The following is a 17,150-nucleotide window of genomic DNA, read 5'->3' on the forward strand; positions in this document are numbered from 1 at the left end:
CTCGATGACCCGACGAAGCGGCCGCGCAGGGAATCCAGTTCCATGGAAGCCTCCTCCTCCTCTACCTCATCGGCCCAGGACCGACGCGACAGGGAACCGCGTTCAGACGGAGGACCCTGCGCCATTGGGGCGAGCCAAGTGGGGGTGACTTGGGTGGACGGCGAGGCCGGAGTGGCCGCTGGCGACTGGGGCTAAGGTGGACCCGGGGGCAGAGTGGCCACCGGCGGTGGGAGGGGGGGCCTAGCTACTCCGCTCTAGCCCGTTTGTCCATATCGCTGCGCCATGAAATCCTATGGACGGCGTCCACTTCACAGAGGCGGCGAACCGATACATCGCCGGCGGCTGGCTGGCCAGCATCAAGCGCTCGGATGCATGGGCTTGGGCTGGGTGGCGGCACTGGGGAATTAGGGGCTACAAACGTCGAGCCAAAATAATTCGAGCGTATTATATTTCTTCGACAAATATTGCACCCAATATACCACCTCGATCGTCAAGATCGAAATTTGAGGCGTCCGTTCTGGACAGCTGTCAAGAGAACAGACAGGGGCTATCACCATCGCCTACCCCGAACCTCGTAACCCTAATCCCCGCCCCCAAATTCCGCCGCCGGCTCATCCCGCTCTCGCCTTGCGAACCCAAGATCCCAAATCCAGGTGAAGCTCCGGCTCTTCTCCGATTTGATCGTGGATTGATCAATCGGACCCCATGGCGAGCTCCGAGGTCAAGGGCCGCCACGATGTCCCAAGCTTCGTCCTGCTCGACACCCAGAGCTACATCACCGGCCGACCCAACTCCACCACCGCCACTTCCAAGACGAGCATCGACCTGCCCATCGAGGTGACCTTCTGCGCCGCCCACCCGCCAGACCTCTCCTACTTATTCATCCACTGCCCGGGTCTAGAAGTGGAACCCACGGATTTGTCCCTGGCGCCCAAGATAATCAGCGCTGACGCCGACCTCGTCCTCCTCCGCGTGCCGCGCGATCCCATGGCCAGAATGATTCCGAGTCACAGCGACTACTTCGTCTACAAGTTGAACCCTGAACAATCAAAGCTGTACCTGCTCCCGAACCCATATCCCGAATGCTTCAGCGACAACGAGATCGCCATACTGGGGTACGGCAACAGGTTCGCTGTGGCCACTATCAGAATGCCGCTCCGTGATTTTTCTTTCATGCTCCACCTATACCACTCTGGACCCGACGGCAAGCCAGGGAGTTGGACCTCCCAGCGGGTGCCCGTGGAGGAGCCCCAGAGGGACATCGTGTGCCCGATTCCTGACTCAGCACAGAGGCTCATGTACCATCTGACGACGAAGGTGATCACGCTCGGGGGTGCTAAAGGTACAGTTGGCTTTGTCGATCTCTGGCGAGGCATACTTCTCTGCGACTTGCTGGAAGACAGTCCCAAGCTCCGTGACATGCCGCTGCCCCTGCCAGCCAAGGGCAACTGGAGTAAATTCCTCAATAGCTGCCCGTACTATTGTCGTGACATCGCTGTCAACCAGAGCAAAGACACTATCAAGTACGTCGAGATGGAGATCACTCGGCCAACTAAGGTGACCTGGATTGCCTCCACATCCGATTCTGATTCCTATTACGAATGGCTGAACCACCAAAAACTTCCGCGGTCATACTCCTTGGTCCCTGGTAGCTGGAAGATGACTACATGGAGTATGCCTATCCCAATCACGTCATGGGACAGCTGGCATCGTCGATGCACAATCCGTTCAGAGGACATCAACCTCCCTTCTGACAACACAAGGCATTATGAGCTGCTGCGTAAACTCATGAGCAGCGGCGGCACCGAGGAGGAGAAGGCCACAGAGGCAACCTTGTCCCTGGGATGTCTTCACATGGCTTACCCCACCATGAGCATCGCTGATGATGATGATGTGGTTTATTTGTTGTCCAAAGGCACCAGCATTCGATCGGTGGAGATGGGAGTCGCTGTTGATGCAAGTACAAGTACAGGGACTCTGCAAGGAGTGGTGAAGCTTGATACGAAGAGGCACGTTGGTTTTATGCGCTGCTGCATCGCCAGTCACTACAGGAAAATCAGGCTTTGCCGACTGCCAGTCTCTTTCCCGACTGCCTTTCTCCAGGCAGTCGGCAAAGGGGCTCTTTGCCGACTGTTTTTCTCTGGCAGTCGGCAAAGAGCCTGGCAGTCGGCAAAGCCTCTCCAAGGCAGTCGGCAAAGGCTGGCAGTCGGTAAAGAGGTCTTTGCCGACTGCAAAAGACAGTCGGCAAAGACAGACCGTCGGCAAAAGTGGTCGGACGGGACGGAATTCCGGGCCGTCGGCTTTGCCGACTGCCCTCCGTTAGCAGTCGGCAAAGGCCTGCCCTATTTGCCGACTGCCAAGGAAAGGCAGTCGGCAAAGAAGCTCTTTCCCGACTGCCATGTTAGGCAGTCGGCAAAGATTTTTTTATTATTATTATTTTTTATCCCAGTTTTTTTCTGTGGGCAGTACATATTGTTTGAAATCTCATGTTCAAATTTGGGACCTTTTTATGATATTTTGCTATATTTCATTCAATTATTTTATTTCCTTGCATTTTCTCGCATAGTCCAAATTTGAACTGCAGGTGCATGAAATAATGAAACGCAGCCGTTCGAAAAATAATATTCATGTTGAAGAGTGTATTTTTAGGCCATGTACATGACCCCACTCAAAAAATTGAAGGTCTTGTCCACGACAGATGACCATCCCGATGCGGTATTAGTATTTTTTAATTATAAAAAATCCAAACGAAGTCTGAAAATCACGAAACTTGGCGAGGTGTCATGTTATCATATGCGGATACCATGGTAAAAATTGGACGATGTTTGGAGCAAGTTGCGTCATCTGATGTCCAAAACTCCCATATCTCACATGTGATATCATATGTGATCACATGTGAGATATCAGAGTTTTGGACATCAGACGACGAAACTTATTCGAAACATTTTCAATTTTTTACCATAGTCTCCACATACGATATCATGATGTCTTGCCAAGTTTCGTGATTTTCAGACTACGTTTGAATTTTTTATAATTGAAAAATACTTCTACCGCACCGGGATTGTCATCTCGCGTGGACAAGACCTTCTAATTTTTGGGTGGGCTCATGTACATGGTCTAAAAATACACTCTTCAACATGAATATTATTTTTCGAATGGCTGCGTTTGATTATTTTATGCACCTGCAGTTTAAATTTGGACTATGCGAGAAAATGCAAGGAAATAAAATAATTGTATAAAATATAGCAAAATATCATCAAAAGGTCCCAAATTTGTACATTGTACTTGAAACAATATGTTTAGCCCACAGGAAAAAATTGGAACCAAAAAACCAAAAAAAAAAAAATCTTTGCCGACTGCCGTGGGGAGGCAGTCGGCAAAGGATTTGCCGACTGTATGCAGTCGGTAAAGCCTTGCCGACTGCCGCTTTACGGCAGTCGGGAAAGGCTCTGTTGTTTAAAAAAATAAAAAAAAGGAAGGGATAACCCTATCCACTCACACCCCCGCCCACCCCCGCGACCCGCGCGCCCTCCCCCCGCGACCGCCGCCTTCACCGCGCCGCCGCCGGCCCCCGAGTGGCCGCTGCGCACCCCCGCCCGCCCCGCCGCGGCGCGCGGCCAGATCCGCCGCGCCCCGGCGCCCCGTCGCTTGCAGACGCGTGCCCGCTGCCGCGTCCCCGCCGCGCCGGCCCGCACACCCCGCCCCCCCCGGACCCGCGCGTCCCGCCCCCCGCCCTCACCGCCTCCCTCCAGCGCCCCGGCCCCCGGTCGCGCCGTCGCCCGCAATCCGCCGCCCCACGACGGAACAGGAGGGGCGCTGAGCCCCTGTCCGCCCGCCGCTCCTCCCTCGCCGCGCCGCGGCCAGCCAGCGCCACGCCTCCGTCCCCGACCCTCCGCTGCTCCGCGCGCGCGCCGCCAGCCGCGGCCGGCAGCGCCGCCCTGCCCCGGCCTCGTCCCCCCTGCGCCCGGCCAGACCCCCCCTCCCGCCGGCCATCTCCCCTCCCAGCTACTCCGTCCGGCCTCCGGCGCTCGTCCTCCGGGCTCTCCCTGTCGCTGCCCGCTGCGGCGCCGCCCGTTCTCCTCCTTGCCGAGCCGTGTATGTGATGTCGGCCATCGAGCCGTGTATGTGATGTCGGCCATCGAGCCGTGTATGTGATGTCGGCCATCGAGCCGTGTATGTGATGTTGAATTCTTTTTGCAGGTTCTGGAAACCTCTCCGTACAAGGGAGGTTCTGCCGAAAATTTGTACTTATATTGTTTTGTTGTGTTTCAGAAAAGCGCGGATCCGAAGTAGCCCCGTGCCTTGGTCGTCGGCCTGCACAGCGTCACCTCGGCACCTTAGGTATAACCCCTCTTCCCATATCATGGTCTAGGTCGCGTCACCAAGTTAGGTGTCTCCCGTCCGAAATTGATACAGTTGGAAGTAGTACTTCCAACCGTATCTGTTTCGGATTGTCCACGTTTTTTGGACAGCCCACGGATGCGTAGATGGGTTAGCTTCCATGTCTTGCTCATGTCTGAGTCGTAGTTTCGGTTGCACCTCCCGGTTGTTCTCCGGATACACACACTCCCTACGGGGACGTGTATCTGGAGAACAGCGGGGAGGTGCTGCCGAAATTCCGATTCAGACGTGGGCATGCATGGAAGCTAACCCATCTACGCATCCGCGGGTGGGATTAGGACCTATCCTTCACCTATTAGCAGGTAGGAACGCCATGTAGATGCAATGCCTGGTTTTACTACTTGCTTATGCATACGTATTACAGAGGATGGCTAACCGTGATTGGATGTACACGGGCTTTGCAAGAAAGGACGAGGATTGGGTTAGGGGGACCTCTAATTTCCTAGACCAAGCATTTGGCCCGGCTGCTAGAGGGTCGATTCGGATGCCGTGTCCCTGTAGGAGTTGTAAGAACTCAAAAAGAAAAATAAAGGATGAGATTTGGAAAGATCTGTACAGAAACGGCTATGTGGAAGATTACAAGACGTGGATCTTCCATGGTGAAAAAGCCCGTATTAGAGAGGAGGTGAGAGCAGAGCTCGAGAAGTTTGATGGCGATGCCGGGGTGGATGACATGATTGTAGACTTCAACGAGGCACGTGGCAATGAAAGATTGGTGGAGGAGGATCCAGAGGAAACCGCAAAGGCGTTCTATGAAATGATGGAGTCGGCAAAGAAGCCACTTCACAAGTATACAACACTGTCGCAACTGGAATGCATGGGACGTCTAATGGGGTTGAAGTCGCAGTTGAACATGAGTCGGGAAGGCTTTAATCTCATGTTGCAAATATTTGGGGAAATGCTTCCGGAGGGTCACGAGCTGCCGAAGAATGAGTACACGTCACAGAAGCTCCTTCGTGCACTTAAGATGGACTATGAGTCGATCCATGCTTGTCCTAATGGGTGCGTCCTATTTAGGGGGGAAGACCTTGAGAGCGCAACAATGAGATCATGTCTAATGGGAAGGCTTTAATCTCATGTAGCTACTAATGAGATCATGTCTACTTTGTGCAGTCAATGTCAGCGGGTTCGAACCCGACTCCTCCAGATGGACGTTCTCCTGGGTGGCAGGTTGTTTCGCCTCCGACATACTTCGGGCCTCCGGGTGGCGGTCTTCCTCGGCCTCCACAGTACGGGACCGGAGCGGCGGTGAGCTACCCTCTGCCACATACCCACCACGCGCACACCGGGTGGGAGCACCGCTACACGTCGGCGCCGCTCCAGCAAGGCCAGTCCTCATGGTCTTCGTGGCCTTCAGTTCAGGATGAGCATAGGGACCGTGGGTCGCACGAGGAGTGAAGTTCTTTTGGTTTGATGTTGGACTTGCGCACTTGTTTTTTATGTTTCGATGATCTGTGGACTGTATGGATATTAATGCTTATGGATGCTTGGATGTGATCTATATGTGAATTCGTGTTATATATGCGTGCATTTGGCTTATATATATAAATGTGTGATCTGTGTACTTTAAAGTGTGATATGTATATGAAAAAACAGGAGAGAAAAGAGAAAAAAAAAAAATTTCCAGCTTTGCCGACTGCCCTGGCAGTCGGCAAAGCTGGGCACCACAGCCTGCAAAACCAGGTTTGCCGACCGCCTTCCTGGCAGTCGGGAAAGCCTTTGCCGACTGCTTTTCTCCTGGCAGTCGGGAAAGCCTTTGCCGACTGCCAGGAAGGCGGTCGGCAAAGGAGACGGGACGGGACGGCGACGGAGTCTTTACCGACTGGTTATACGGCCGTCGGGGAAGCCTTTACCGACTGCTGTCCGGAAGGCAGTCGGAAAAGAATTCTTTCCCGACATCTTCTCTCCCGGCACCCCTTTGCCGACTGCCTAGGCGAAAAACGGTCGGCAAAGCCTTTGCCGACCGTTTTTCAGCCTTTGCCGACTGCTTTCGGCAGTCGGCAAAGAGGCCGATTCCTGTAGTGAGTGGGATCTCCAAACATCTCAAAACTACAGGTACTTGTACTGTTTTCGCGCGTTTCTGTGTTAATTGCTCTGGGTGTTAAGGCCAAGTTTTATGTTCTATTGAGGCTAAAACAAAACTCAAGGCTGCAGTCCGATCCTTGGTCGGGAAAAGAGTGTGAATTTTTGTTGCATGTACATGACTGTGCATGTAGGTCGTGACTGTTTTTTTTTTCCTATGAACGAGCTTTATAACTTATCTGAATTTTATAGGCAAAAATGTGTCTGTCAGTCTCATTTATTCGTACTTATGGCATGATGTCCAAGAGTTAAGATTGCACATTTGGATTATATGTTGGTTTAGTGAACGCCTTTACCAATATAGGGGCAGCAGATGGACATCCAATGAATGGTGTTTGCCCATTCCAAGCCAAATCGGTATCCAAAATACTGTGTAAAGATCTAAAGGCCTGATCAGGTGATCATAATAGTTGTTGGTTTAGGATGGTCTGAAACTAAAAACTAACTTAGCAACTTAGTGCACTTAATTTAGGACGAAGAGCTTGATAGTGACAAGTGTCACTATGCACTGTTCTGCGTGAGTTGATGACAAACCTTGGGGCTTCTTGCTGTAGTTGGAACAAAACTTAATTTAGTTGAGTTGAATGCGATGCAAGTTTTTTTTTCTTCAAGAAAACAGCAGAAGTGTTGTAGTAAAAGGTAAAAACAATTTACAATTTTCTTTTAGTTTGTTTGATGGCTTATTAAGTTATTGGAAAAGTTTTGCCTTAACAATTTAGTGGTAGAGGATATGCATCTTCAACCAGGTCCCAGACAAATTCTGCTACATGTGGGTATTAAGATGCTTCTGTAGGACAAGAGTTTCTTTTTTTATTTGCTTAATGCCACCACCATTTCCATGTGCGCAGTTAAACTTCATTTTTTTTACCACTACATTAAATTATTTGCATTTGTCTTATACTAAATATGTCATCGATATTAATTCCATTTCTTCCAGTTCTAATAAGTATATATTTTGCTAGAATACATTTAACTATTGATAAGTAATAATCAAAGTACATATGGCCTATGTCAGTCCCCAAAAACAAGTAAAAGAGGTCTTGAGTGAGTAATAAGGTCTTGACCAGATCCAACTTGAATGTGTAGTTACTATTAAAACGATAGATTGCTTGAAGTTTTGTTTGCCCTATTGTTTCACTGCGGACTACATGAATGCTCTTCCCCTTGGTCGAAAGGGTCTATTCTTTCTTCTTGGGTATATTTTGTCAAATTATAATCTATTTAATTTGATGTAGGTTCATGCGGAAATCAACAAGTAGGAGGCGGCCTCTGCTTAAATGAGTAAGCATTGGCTGAAGGTGTTAAGACTGTTGGTTGGGAAAGTTTTGCAACCAGAAAACATATATGTGTTGTGGTGGTGCACTTTGGAAGGGGTTTGCTGGAGAGGAATAGTTGGTAAATTTTATATAGTATAAGACCCTAATATTATGTTACTTGGGTTGTGTTATGAACTATGCATCTTTGCCCACCCAAAATTTAGTCAACTTGCTTATCAAACGTGTTACACCTGGTGTTATCTATAGTAATATACTTCTATATCTCCTGTGTGCATCGGTGCATGCATCGTTATATGCAAGCCACTTGAATTTGCAAGTTTTGGCAGGCGATGTTCCTCGACAGACCTCTTTTCTTCAACCTCCATCTAGGCCTACTGTTCTTCCACGACTGAGTATTCAGGGTGGCAAACGATGACATCAAAAGGTATTACCGTGTATCTACGACGCCAAAGAATATGCCGTAAGAGGATCCATTAAGGAGAATCTCTTCGTCAGGGTTCAAATATAAATTTTACATTTGGGGAGTCTCATTTATATTCGGACTCCTGAACCAACCATCCAGGATGCCGAACGTTTGGATACCGTACCAATCCGCACCTTGACTCGTGTTTTTTAATGACGACCATATCAAAAAGATCCTTGTGTCGTTCTTACTGAGCTCTAAATCTAATCATTAAAACTTTACCTTCGGTTAGTTAGGCATGACTATGGTTAAAAGGAACAATTCAGTTAATGTCAGTGGCTTGCTGCCACCGTTATGAAACACATTTGCATCGTCCATAGATGGAGGCAAAAGGAAAGGGAAACCCAAAAGAGGAGTGCTTTGTAGTCGTAGCTGCCGTAGCTTCGCCTAGCGTGTGTATGCTTCACGAGCGATCCGCAAGCAAAAACTAATCTTCCCGATGCGAAATTATATTAAATATAAACTAATCGATCCCGCCGTAATCTCGTTGCTGATATCTGGCATGTTCTCCAAGCCATCCACACCATTTCAAGTAGCGATCTTGCAGCAGTTGATGGATTTGCTGTAGTATACATAGGCAGATCCAGACGCGCGCCACGAAGCCTCGATTCCGTTCGGGAAGCGACGGCGGCCGCGGGGTGATGGAGACGCGGCGGCACCGGCGCGAGAAGAAGCGCCTCCTCCTCCCGCTCTCGCTGCTCTGCCTCGTGGCGCTGCTCCCGAGCGCGCTGGCAGCAGGAAGCGGCGGTGGGCGGGGTTCGACTACTACGTGCTGGCGCTGCAGTGGCCGGGCACCATCAGCCGTCGGGCCAGCAGCAACTGCTGCGACACCAATGGCTGCTGCCGGTACCATTTCGCCTGCCCTCTATATTCGCACTGTCGCTGCTGGAACTCGATTGAGCGAGCTCATTTGGTTTTCCTTGACATTTTCTGCAGATCGAAGCCTCTTAAATAGTTCACGATTCGTAAGCCCACGCAAACCACTTGTTTTTCCCCATTCGGCCGCTGAACGTATATCTTGTGAAATTCTTATGATATTGGTCGCTTTGTTTACTAGTACTAGTGTCATGGTCGGCCGCACGTACCGCCGGAGCCGACGGGCCAGGGATGCACGCCGCGACGCCGAACGCGCTGAGCGCGCGCTGGATGAGCGTGCAGGCGTGCTGGACGCCCAGGCTAGGGCCACACCTAGTGGCTAAGCATGGAAATAGGAGATAGCTTTTAATTAGTTTCCTTTTATATTTTATTTCCCTAAATTATAGGAGCTGTGGCTCACGTCAGGTTGGGCCTTAGGCCATATATATATAGTCTGTATTAGGCTATGGGAAGGCAAGCAAGAATTATCAATCCAATCTACTATCTCTCTCTCTACTGACTTAAGCCTGCGGCTAGGGTAACCTCGCCGGAGAAGACAACGGACCAAGGCTACGAACTCCGTAGCCGAGGGCCGGCTACCCGGGGGTTTAACGCCCTTGACAACCTGGTATCACGTTCCAGAAGATCCTCGTCGCGTCACTCCGTCTCGCCGCCGCCCGCTGTTTCCGCGTCGCCGCCGCGGGACCCTATCGCCGCGTCCCCTGCCTCCGGCTCCTCCTCAGCTGCGTCCTGTTCAGCCGGCATGGGCGACGCCGCCGACCTCAAGGCGTCCGTGGAGGCGCTCACCAGCGCCGTGAAGTCGATGCAGACCTCTATTGAGGCCAACACCAAGGCAATTGCCGCCCTCGCCTCCGACCGCACGTCGTCATCCGGCACCAAGTCGGCGTCGGGCGAGCACCACAACGATCGTCCGCCAAAATTCCAGAAGATGGATTTCCCCCGCTACGATGGCAAGTCCGACCCGCTGATTTTTATCAATAGATGTGAATCATATTTTCATCAGCAGCGGATCATGGAGGAGGAGAAGGTCTGGATGGCCTCCTACAACTTGGAGGACGACGCGCAGCTATGGTACGTCCAGCTCCAGTGGGATGAAGGCACGCCGCCTTGGCGCCGTTTCACGGAGCTGCTGCACCTGCGCTATGGGCCCCCACTGCGCGCGGCGCCCCTGGCCGAGCTGGCAGAGTGTCGCCGCATCGGCACCGTCGTCGACTACCAGGACCGTTTCCAGGCCCTACTACCCCGGGCTGGGCCCCTCGAGGAGACGCAGCGGGTCCAGCTCTTCACCGGCGGGCTCGGTCCTCCGCTCAGCTTCGACGTCCGCGTCCACAATCCGCAGACGTTGGCTGCAGCGATGAGCCTGGCGCGCCTACTGGAGCTCCGCGAGCAGCACACTCAGGCGCCTGCTCGAGCTGCGCCCCGCGGCTTGCTGCCTGCACCAGCACCGCGTTTGGCCCTGCCGGCGCCGCCACTTCCAGCCCCGGCCGCGGCTGAAGGCCGGCCGCTGAAGCGCCTGACGTTCCAGGAGCAGGACGACCGCCGCAAGCGGGGGCTTTGCTTCAATTGCGACGAGAAGTACACGCGGGGGCACAACCGCGTCTGCAAGCGGCTCTTCTTCATCGACGGCGTCGAGCTTGACGAGGTCGCTGCCACGGAGTCCCTGGATACGGAGGCGCCGGTCTTCTCGTTGCACGCTGTGGCGGGCGTGTCCGTCTCCAACACCATACAGCTCCAGGTGGCGCTGGGGCCTGCTACCTTCGTGGCCCTCGTCGACTCCGGGTCGACCCACAGCTTCATTGGCGAGGCGGCTGCGCGGCGCACCGGGCTGCCTATTGAGCCCCGGCCACGGCTTACGGCAACGGTGGCTAACGGGGAACGCGTGTCCTGCCCGGGTGTGATACGCCAGGCCCCGCTCTCCATCGACGACAGCACTTTCCGCGTCGACCTCTTCGTCATGCCATTGGCGGGCTTCGACGTCGTCCTCGGCACGCACTGGATGGCCACGTTGGGGCCCATTGTTTGGGATTTCAACGCCCGCACCATGGCGTTCCAGCAAGGTGGCCGCGCCGTGTGCTGGCAGGGCGCTCCACCGCCGACGGCGACCACCCTCCATGCTGCGGTGGCCACGGACTCCCTCCTCGACGAGCTGTTGGATTCGTTCACCGACGTGTTCGCTGAACCGACCGGCCTCCCACCACCCAGGGGCCACGACCACCACATCACCCTCAAGCCGGGTGCGGCTCCGGTGGCAGTTCGCCCATACAGGTACCCGGCGGCCCACAAGGATGAGCTGGAGCGGCAATGCGCCGCCATGATGGAGCAGGGCATCGTTCGCCGCAGCGACTCCGCGTTCTCGTCTCCGGTCCTCCTCGTCAAGAAGCCGGACGGGGCGTGGCGTTTCTGCGTCGACTACCGCGCCTTAAACGTGCTCACCGTCAAGGACGCGTTTCCGATTCCGGTCGTCGACGAGCTTCTCGACGAGCTCCATGGCGCTCGTTTCTTCTCCAAGCTGGATTTGCGCTCGGGGTACCACCAGGTGCGCATGAGGCCCGGCGACATTCACAAGACGGCGTTCCGCACCCACGACGGCCTCTACGAGTTTCTGGTCATGCCGTTTGGGCTGTGCAACGCCCTGGCGACCTTCTAGGCCCTCATGAATGATGTTCTTCGCCCGTTTTTACGTCGCTTTGTCCTCGTTTTCTTTGACGACATCTTGATATACAGCAAGTCATGGGCGGACCATCTTCGTCATCTTCGCGCCATCATCACCGAGCTGCGTCGTCACCGCCTCTTCGTCAAGCGCTCCAAGTGTGCGTTCGGGGTCACCTCGATCTCCTACCTCGGCCACATCATCTCGGAGGTGGGCGTGGCCATGGACCCGGCCAAGGTGCAGGCCATTCACGACTGGCCGGTGCCTCGGTCGGCGCGCGCGGTCCGTGGTTTCCTCGGGCTGGCAGGGTACTACCGCAAATTCGTCCATAACTATGGCTCCGTTGTTGCACCGCTAACCGCCCTCCTCAAGAAAGATGGCTTCTCGTGGGGCGAAGCGGCCCAGTTGGCTTTTGGCGCGCTCAAGACGGCGGTCACGTCGGCGCCCATCCTGGCCATGCCGGACTTCTCTAAGACTTTCGTCGTCGAATGCGACGCGTCGTCCCATGGCTTTGGGGCGGTTCTTGTTCAGGAGGGACACCCGATCGCTTTCTTCAGCAGGGCAGTCGCACCTCGGCACCGCGCCCTGGCCGCCTACGAACGGGAGCTCATCGGTGTCGTGCATGCTGTCCGTCATTGGCGGCCGTACCTATGGGGCCGGCGTTTCCTCGTCAAGACGGACCACTACAGTTTGAAGTACCTGCTGGACCAGCGCCTTGCCACTATTCCGCAGCACCACTGGGTGGGCAAGTTGTTGGGTTACGACTTCGCCGTGGAGTACAAGCCGGGGACCGCAAACGCTGTGGCCGACGCGCTGTCCCGGCGTGACACTGAGGAGGGGGCGCTCCTGGCACTTTCTGCGCCGCGCTTCGATTTCGTTGACAGGCTTCGGCAGGCGCAGCTCGCTGATCCCGTGCTCATCGCCCTCTAGGACGAGATCAGCAGTGGCGCGCGTGGTTCTCCCTGGACAGTGGCTGACGGGCTGCTGCAGTATGGTGGGCGCCTCTTTGTTCCGCCTGCATCACCCTTGCTGGAAGAAATTATGCGGGCCATCCACGACGAGGGACATGAAGGGGTACAGCGCACGCTGCACCGGCTGCGGCGCGACTTCCACTTTCCGGACATGAAGCGCCGGGTGCAGGATTTGGTGCGCGCGTGCGCCGTCTGTCAGCGCTACAAGTCTGAGCATTTGCACCCGGCCGGTCTCCTACTGCCACTGCCTGTTCCGCAGGGCGTTTGGACTGACATTGCTCTCGATTTTGTGGAGGCGCTGCCCAAGGTCCGCGGGAAATCAGTTATACTCACCGTGGTGGACAGGTTCAGCAAGTACTGCCATTTCATTCCGCTGGCACATCCCTACTCCGCTGAGTCTGTCGCCCAGGCATTCTTCGCGGACATTGTTCGTCTACATGGGGTTCCCCAGTCCATGGTGTCAGACAGGGATCCGGTCTTTACATCGACGTTTTGGCGGGAATTGATGCGACTACTGGGCACCAAGCTGCATATGACCACGGCGTTCCACCCACAGTCCGATGGGCAGTCCGAGGCTGCTAACCGGGTCATTATCATGTACCTGCGGTGCATCACCGGAGATCGGCCGCGTGAGTGGCTGCGCTGGCTTCCATGGGCGGAGTTCGTCTTCAACACCGCCTATCAGACTTCGCTGCGGGAGACACCTTTCCGCATTGTCTACGGCCGGGATCCGCCCTCTATCCGGTCCTATGAGCCAGGGGAGACGAGGGTGGCGGCGGTTGCCAAAAGCATGGAGGAGCGGCAGGAGTTCTTGGCTGATGTTCGTCTCCGACTGGAACAGGCTCAGGCCGTGCAGAAACGGCACTATGACAAGGTTCACCGCCATGTCGCATATCAGGTCGGTGACTGGGCTCTTCTTCGACTCCGGCAACGCGCGGCTTCTTCCTTGCCACAGGCGGTCACCGGCAAGCTCAAGCCGCGTTTCTTCGGGCCCTATCGCGTCGTCGAGCTGATCAATGACGTCGCTGTCCGCCTTGCTCTTCCGGAGCGCGCCCGTCTTCATGATGTTTTCCACGTAGGGCTGCTCAAGAAGTTTCAGGGGCAGCCACCAGATGCTCCACCGCCCCTGCCGGTTCTTCACAACGGCGCCATTACCCCAACTCCAGCACGTGCGGTGCGTTTCAGGGTGGCGCGCGGAGTCAAACAAGTTCTCGTCCAGTGGCAGGGTGAGTCTGCAGCGTCGGCGACATGGGAGGATGTGGAGCCTTTCCATGCCAAGTTTCCAGAGTTCCAGCTCGGGGACGAGCTGCTCCTCGACGGGGGGAGAGATGTCATGGTCGGCCGCACGTACCGCCGGAGCCGACGGGCCAGGGATGCACGCCGCGACGCCGAACGCGCTGAGCGCGCGCTGGATGAGCGTGCAGGCGTGCTGGACGCCCAGGCTAGGGCCACGCCTAGTGGCTAAGCATGGAAATAGGAGATAGCTTTTAATTAGTTTCCTTTTATGTTTTATTTCCCTAAATTATAGGAGCTGTGGCTCACGTCAGGTTGGGCCTTAGGCCATATATATATAGTCTGTATTAGGCTATGGGAAGGCAAGCAAGAATTATCAATCCAATCTACTATCTCTCTCTCTACTGACTTAAGCCTGCGGCTAGGGTAACCTCGCCGGAGAAGACAACGGACCAAGGCTACGAACTCCGTAGCCGAGGGCCGGCTACCCGGGGGTTTAACGCCCTTGACAACTAGTAGTTTGATCTGAGATGCTGAAGAAAAAAGCAGCAATCATTAGAGCTCCCATCAGCTCATTTGATTTAGAGACCTATGCTGTAGATGATTTTCCGAACTTTTTATTTCATATATCTGTCCTGGAGTCAGGACTACACAAAACATGTCGCGTATTTTAAATCAAATTGTCATATTAAGAAAAGGACTCAATAAAATGCACACAGCAATTATTTGATTGGTTTGCTGACTTCAAGTGGTGGACGTTTTGAATCACTGAGCAGGAACAGTGAACGTCCTCCAAATAGTTTACCTGCCCGATCTGTGATTATGATCAGCCATTGTTTGATTTGGTTCCTGTCAGACATAAACTGCTGCTGAACTTTTTGACACCGAAATGCATTGGTGACAGTGACAGTGATAGCTTCGGTTGCAAGTTTAAAGCATGTGTATGCAGTGAGGTTGCACATTCAAGTGCCGTAAGACCATTTCTTCCAAGTACTAAATATCTCATGTATGATAATGGAAATGTCATATTAAGAAAGAAAAGGACTAAATAAATGCGCACAGCAATTGTTTGATCAGTTGTTGACTTGAAGTGGTCGACGTTTAGAATTTCTGAGCAATAAGAGTGAACGGCCTCCAAATAGTTTACCTGCCTGATTTGTTGTTTTGATGAGCCATTTGTTGATTTGGTTCCCGTCAGACATAAACTCCTGCTAAACATTTTTTACACCGAAATGCATTGTTGGTGCCTTGATGGTGATAGCTTCCACTGCAAGTTTGAAGCATGTGTATGCATTGAGGTTGCACATCGGCACCAAAGTAATAGAGATCTCAAAGTAATATGTAGACTAAGACAACTGCATCCAAGTAGCCCTGATAGCCATTTTTTTTTAATAAAAGCTGATAGCCATTTTATTATCATCATTTTGTCTGAACAGATGGTCTCTGGCCACAGTACAACTATGGGGATGGCCATCATGCTGCAGACCCGCCATATTCAACATCAATAAGGTGCCAGCTTTGCAAAAAACTTTTTTAGAACAAAATGTCTGAACTACTGCTAGTTTGCCATGTCAGTGTGCTTGATTTGCTTTGCCACAGATCTTAATGCTGATGCCGATACTAGAGAAGTACTGGCCATCCCTGTACTGTTGCTCTTCGTTGACCTGCTTTGGTGGAAGGGGGCCATTTTGGGTGCATGACGTGATTGGGATTTTTTAAGATTTGACTACGGGAACAATGCATATGCTGGGTGCTGACCAAAGGTTTCTTTTGTTTGTGTGCATGTGCTGATGGTTTGCCGGATCTTCTCCAGTGGGGTATGCAATTTCTGAACTTATTGGCAGAAAAAACTGTGGTGCTAAATTACTTCTTAGTTTCATTAAGTAGTCTGGTTATATCTCGTTGTTTTACAGATATAGTGTCATTCAAGATCTGTTCCTAACTTTCTACTCTATTCTCTTTTTTCTGGCAGAAACTCATGGAACTTGTGCTTATCCTGAAATACAGGATGAATATGACTACTTCTCCACAGCACTTTATCTCTACAGCAAATACAACATTACGGTTAGTTATTATCTCGTCTCAACACGCCATGCTCTTTGCACAATGTTTGTGAGACTGTAAAATTTCTCCTATGTTTTACTATAGTTCTTGTTCTTGTCTTGCAGAAAGCCCTGAGAAAAGCACATATTCGGCCTGCAGGTGGCAGAAGATACGCCGTAGGACATATTGTTGCTGTGATTGAGTACGCATTTGGGGCAATGCCATCACTTGTTTGTAAGGATGGCTCAGTTCAAGAACTTGCTCTGCTTCCCCAAGGAGTATCAGGTAGGTAGTTTCTGTCAGTCATAGCTATGTCAGTTTTTTTTTCCTTTGCCTTTTTTTTTGAGTTACATAAAGGTTGCTGTTCCAACATTAACTAATAATAATGTTTCTGGAAAATGCTAGTCCTTGCATACAATACTAGGAATTTAAGTCAAGTCAGTTGAAACAGGAACATAAACTCTGTATGATAGTAAGAGAAGAGCTCAACTTTGGATCAGGAGTATAGTATGCTTTAGCATAAGCAAGAATTACTATTAACAAAGGACCATAATATCTAAGATAAAGGAACCTAAACATAAGCTTTGAGGTGGTCGTATGAATACCGTTGATGCTCACCTGTATCTCTTGTGTGGCAGCCTCGTGATTGCACGTTCGAGACCGACAAGGCAACGAACAGCAGAAGCTACTGCCCTTGCTACGTCACCTTCCCGTCGTACAAACCATCCGGTGAACTCTCATTCTAAAACGGAAACCGCCAGTGCTGAAATCCTGAATACATGAGAAGAGAATTTGCCTCGTGATACACTAATACACGCTACTTGTCGCTGTACTGCTACTAGCTGAACGCTGTGGTTCCGGTTGCAGTGTTGGCCAATGCTACGGAGGGGATCACCGACCAAGCCAATGGCGAGCTGCATCTATTGGTCCAATCCACCGGCCGTATTCCTCGCTTTGCTTTGGATTGCTGCGATTCAAACGTCAGAGAACGCACCAGCTGGTGAACTGCTGGCTACTGAACTGTGAAGAGGCGCGCGTGCATTCTGAAGCTTCTGAACCGAACTGAAGACAGCACAGGCACGCAGCCTGACGCCTGAGCTTACCGGCCACCATCGCTCGCGCCCGCCGCCGCCGTGCTCGCGTCGCAGTTGCGG

General features: G+C 52.6%; 2 protein-coding genes and 1 pseudogene across 2 annotated transcripts; 2 read left to right on the top strand and 1 right to left on the bottom strand.

Annotated features, from left to right (window-relative positions):
* The first annotated feature begins 610 nt into the window (after positions 1–610).
* On the top strand, positions 611–2,597 carry LOC136454133 (uncharacterized). The gene is made up of 2 exons (XM_066454671.1): positions 611–2,009; positions 2,585–2,597. The coding sequence occupies exons 1-2, from the start codon at positions 706–708 to the stop codon at positions 2,595–2,597; spliced, it is 1,317 nt and encodes a 438-aa protein (XP_066310768.1). The 5' UTR covers positions 611–705.
* Positions 2,598–3,550: 953 nt separating this feature from the next.
* On the bottom strand, positions 3,551–4,165 carry LOC136454134 (uncharacterized). Its single transcript, XM_066454672.1, has one exon. It carries the CDS (start codon positions 4,163–4,165, stop codon positions 3,551–3,553), a length of 615 nt encoding a protein of 204 aa, XP_066310769.1.
* Positions 4,166–8,864: 4,699 nt separating this feature from the next.
* On the top strand, positions 8,865–17,093 carry LOC136454135 (ribonuclease 2-like; annotated as a pseudogene).
* Positions 17,094–17,150: the final 57 nt, after the last annotated feature.

Source organism: Miscanthus floridulus, chromosome 5 (genome assembly GCF_019320115.1).
Source record: "Miscanthus floridulus cultivar M001 chromosome 5, ASM1932011v1, whole genome shotgun sequence".
Classification (NCBI taxonomy): Eukaryota; Viridiplantae; Streptophyta; class Magnoliopsida; order Poales; family Poaceae; genus Miscanthus; species Miscanthus floridulus.

What these genes read in the sequence shown, in the direction of transcription:
- LOC136454134 (XM_066454672.1), bottom strand. Translation starts at nt 4,165, where the DNA reads ATGGCCGACATCACATACACGGCTCGATGGCCGACATCACATACACGG.
- LOC136454133 (XM_066454671.1), top strand. Translation starts at nt 706, where the DNA reads ATGGCGAGCTCCGAGGTCAAGGGCCGCCACGATGTCCCAAGCTTCGTC.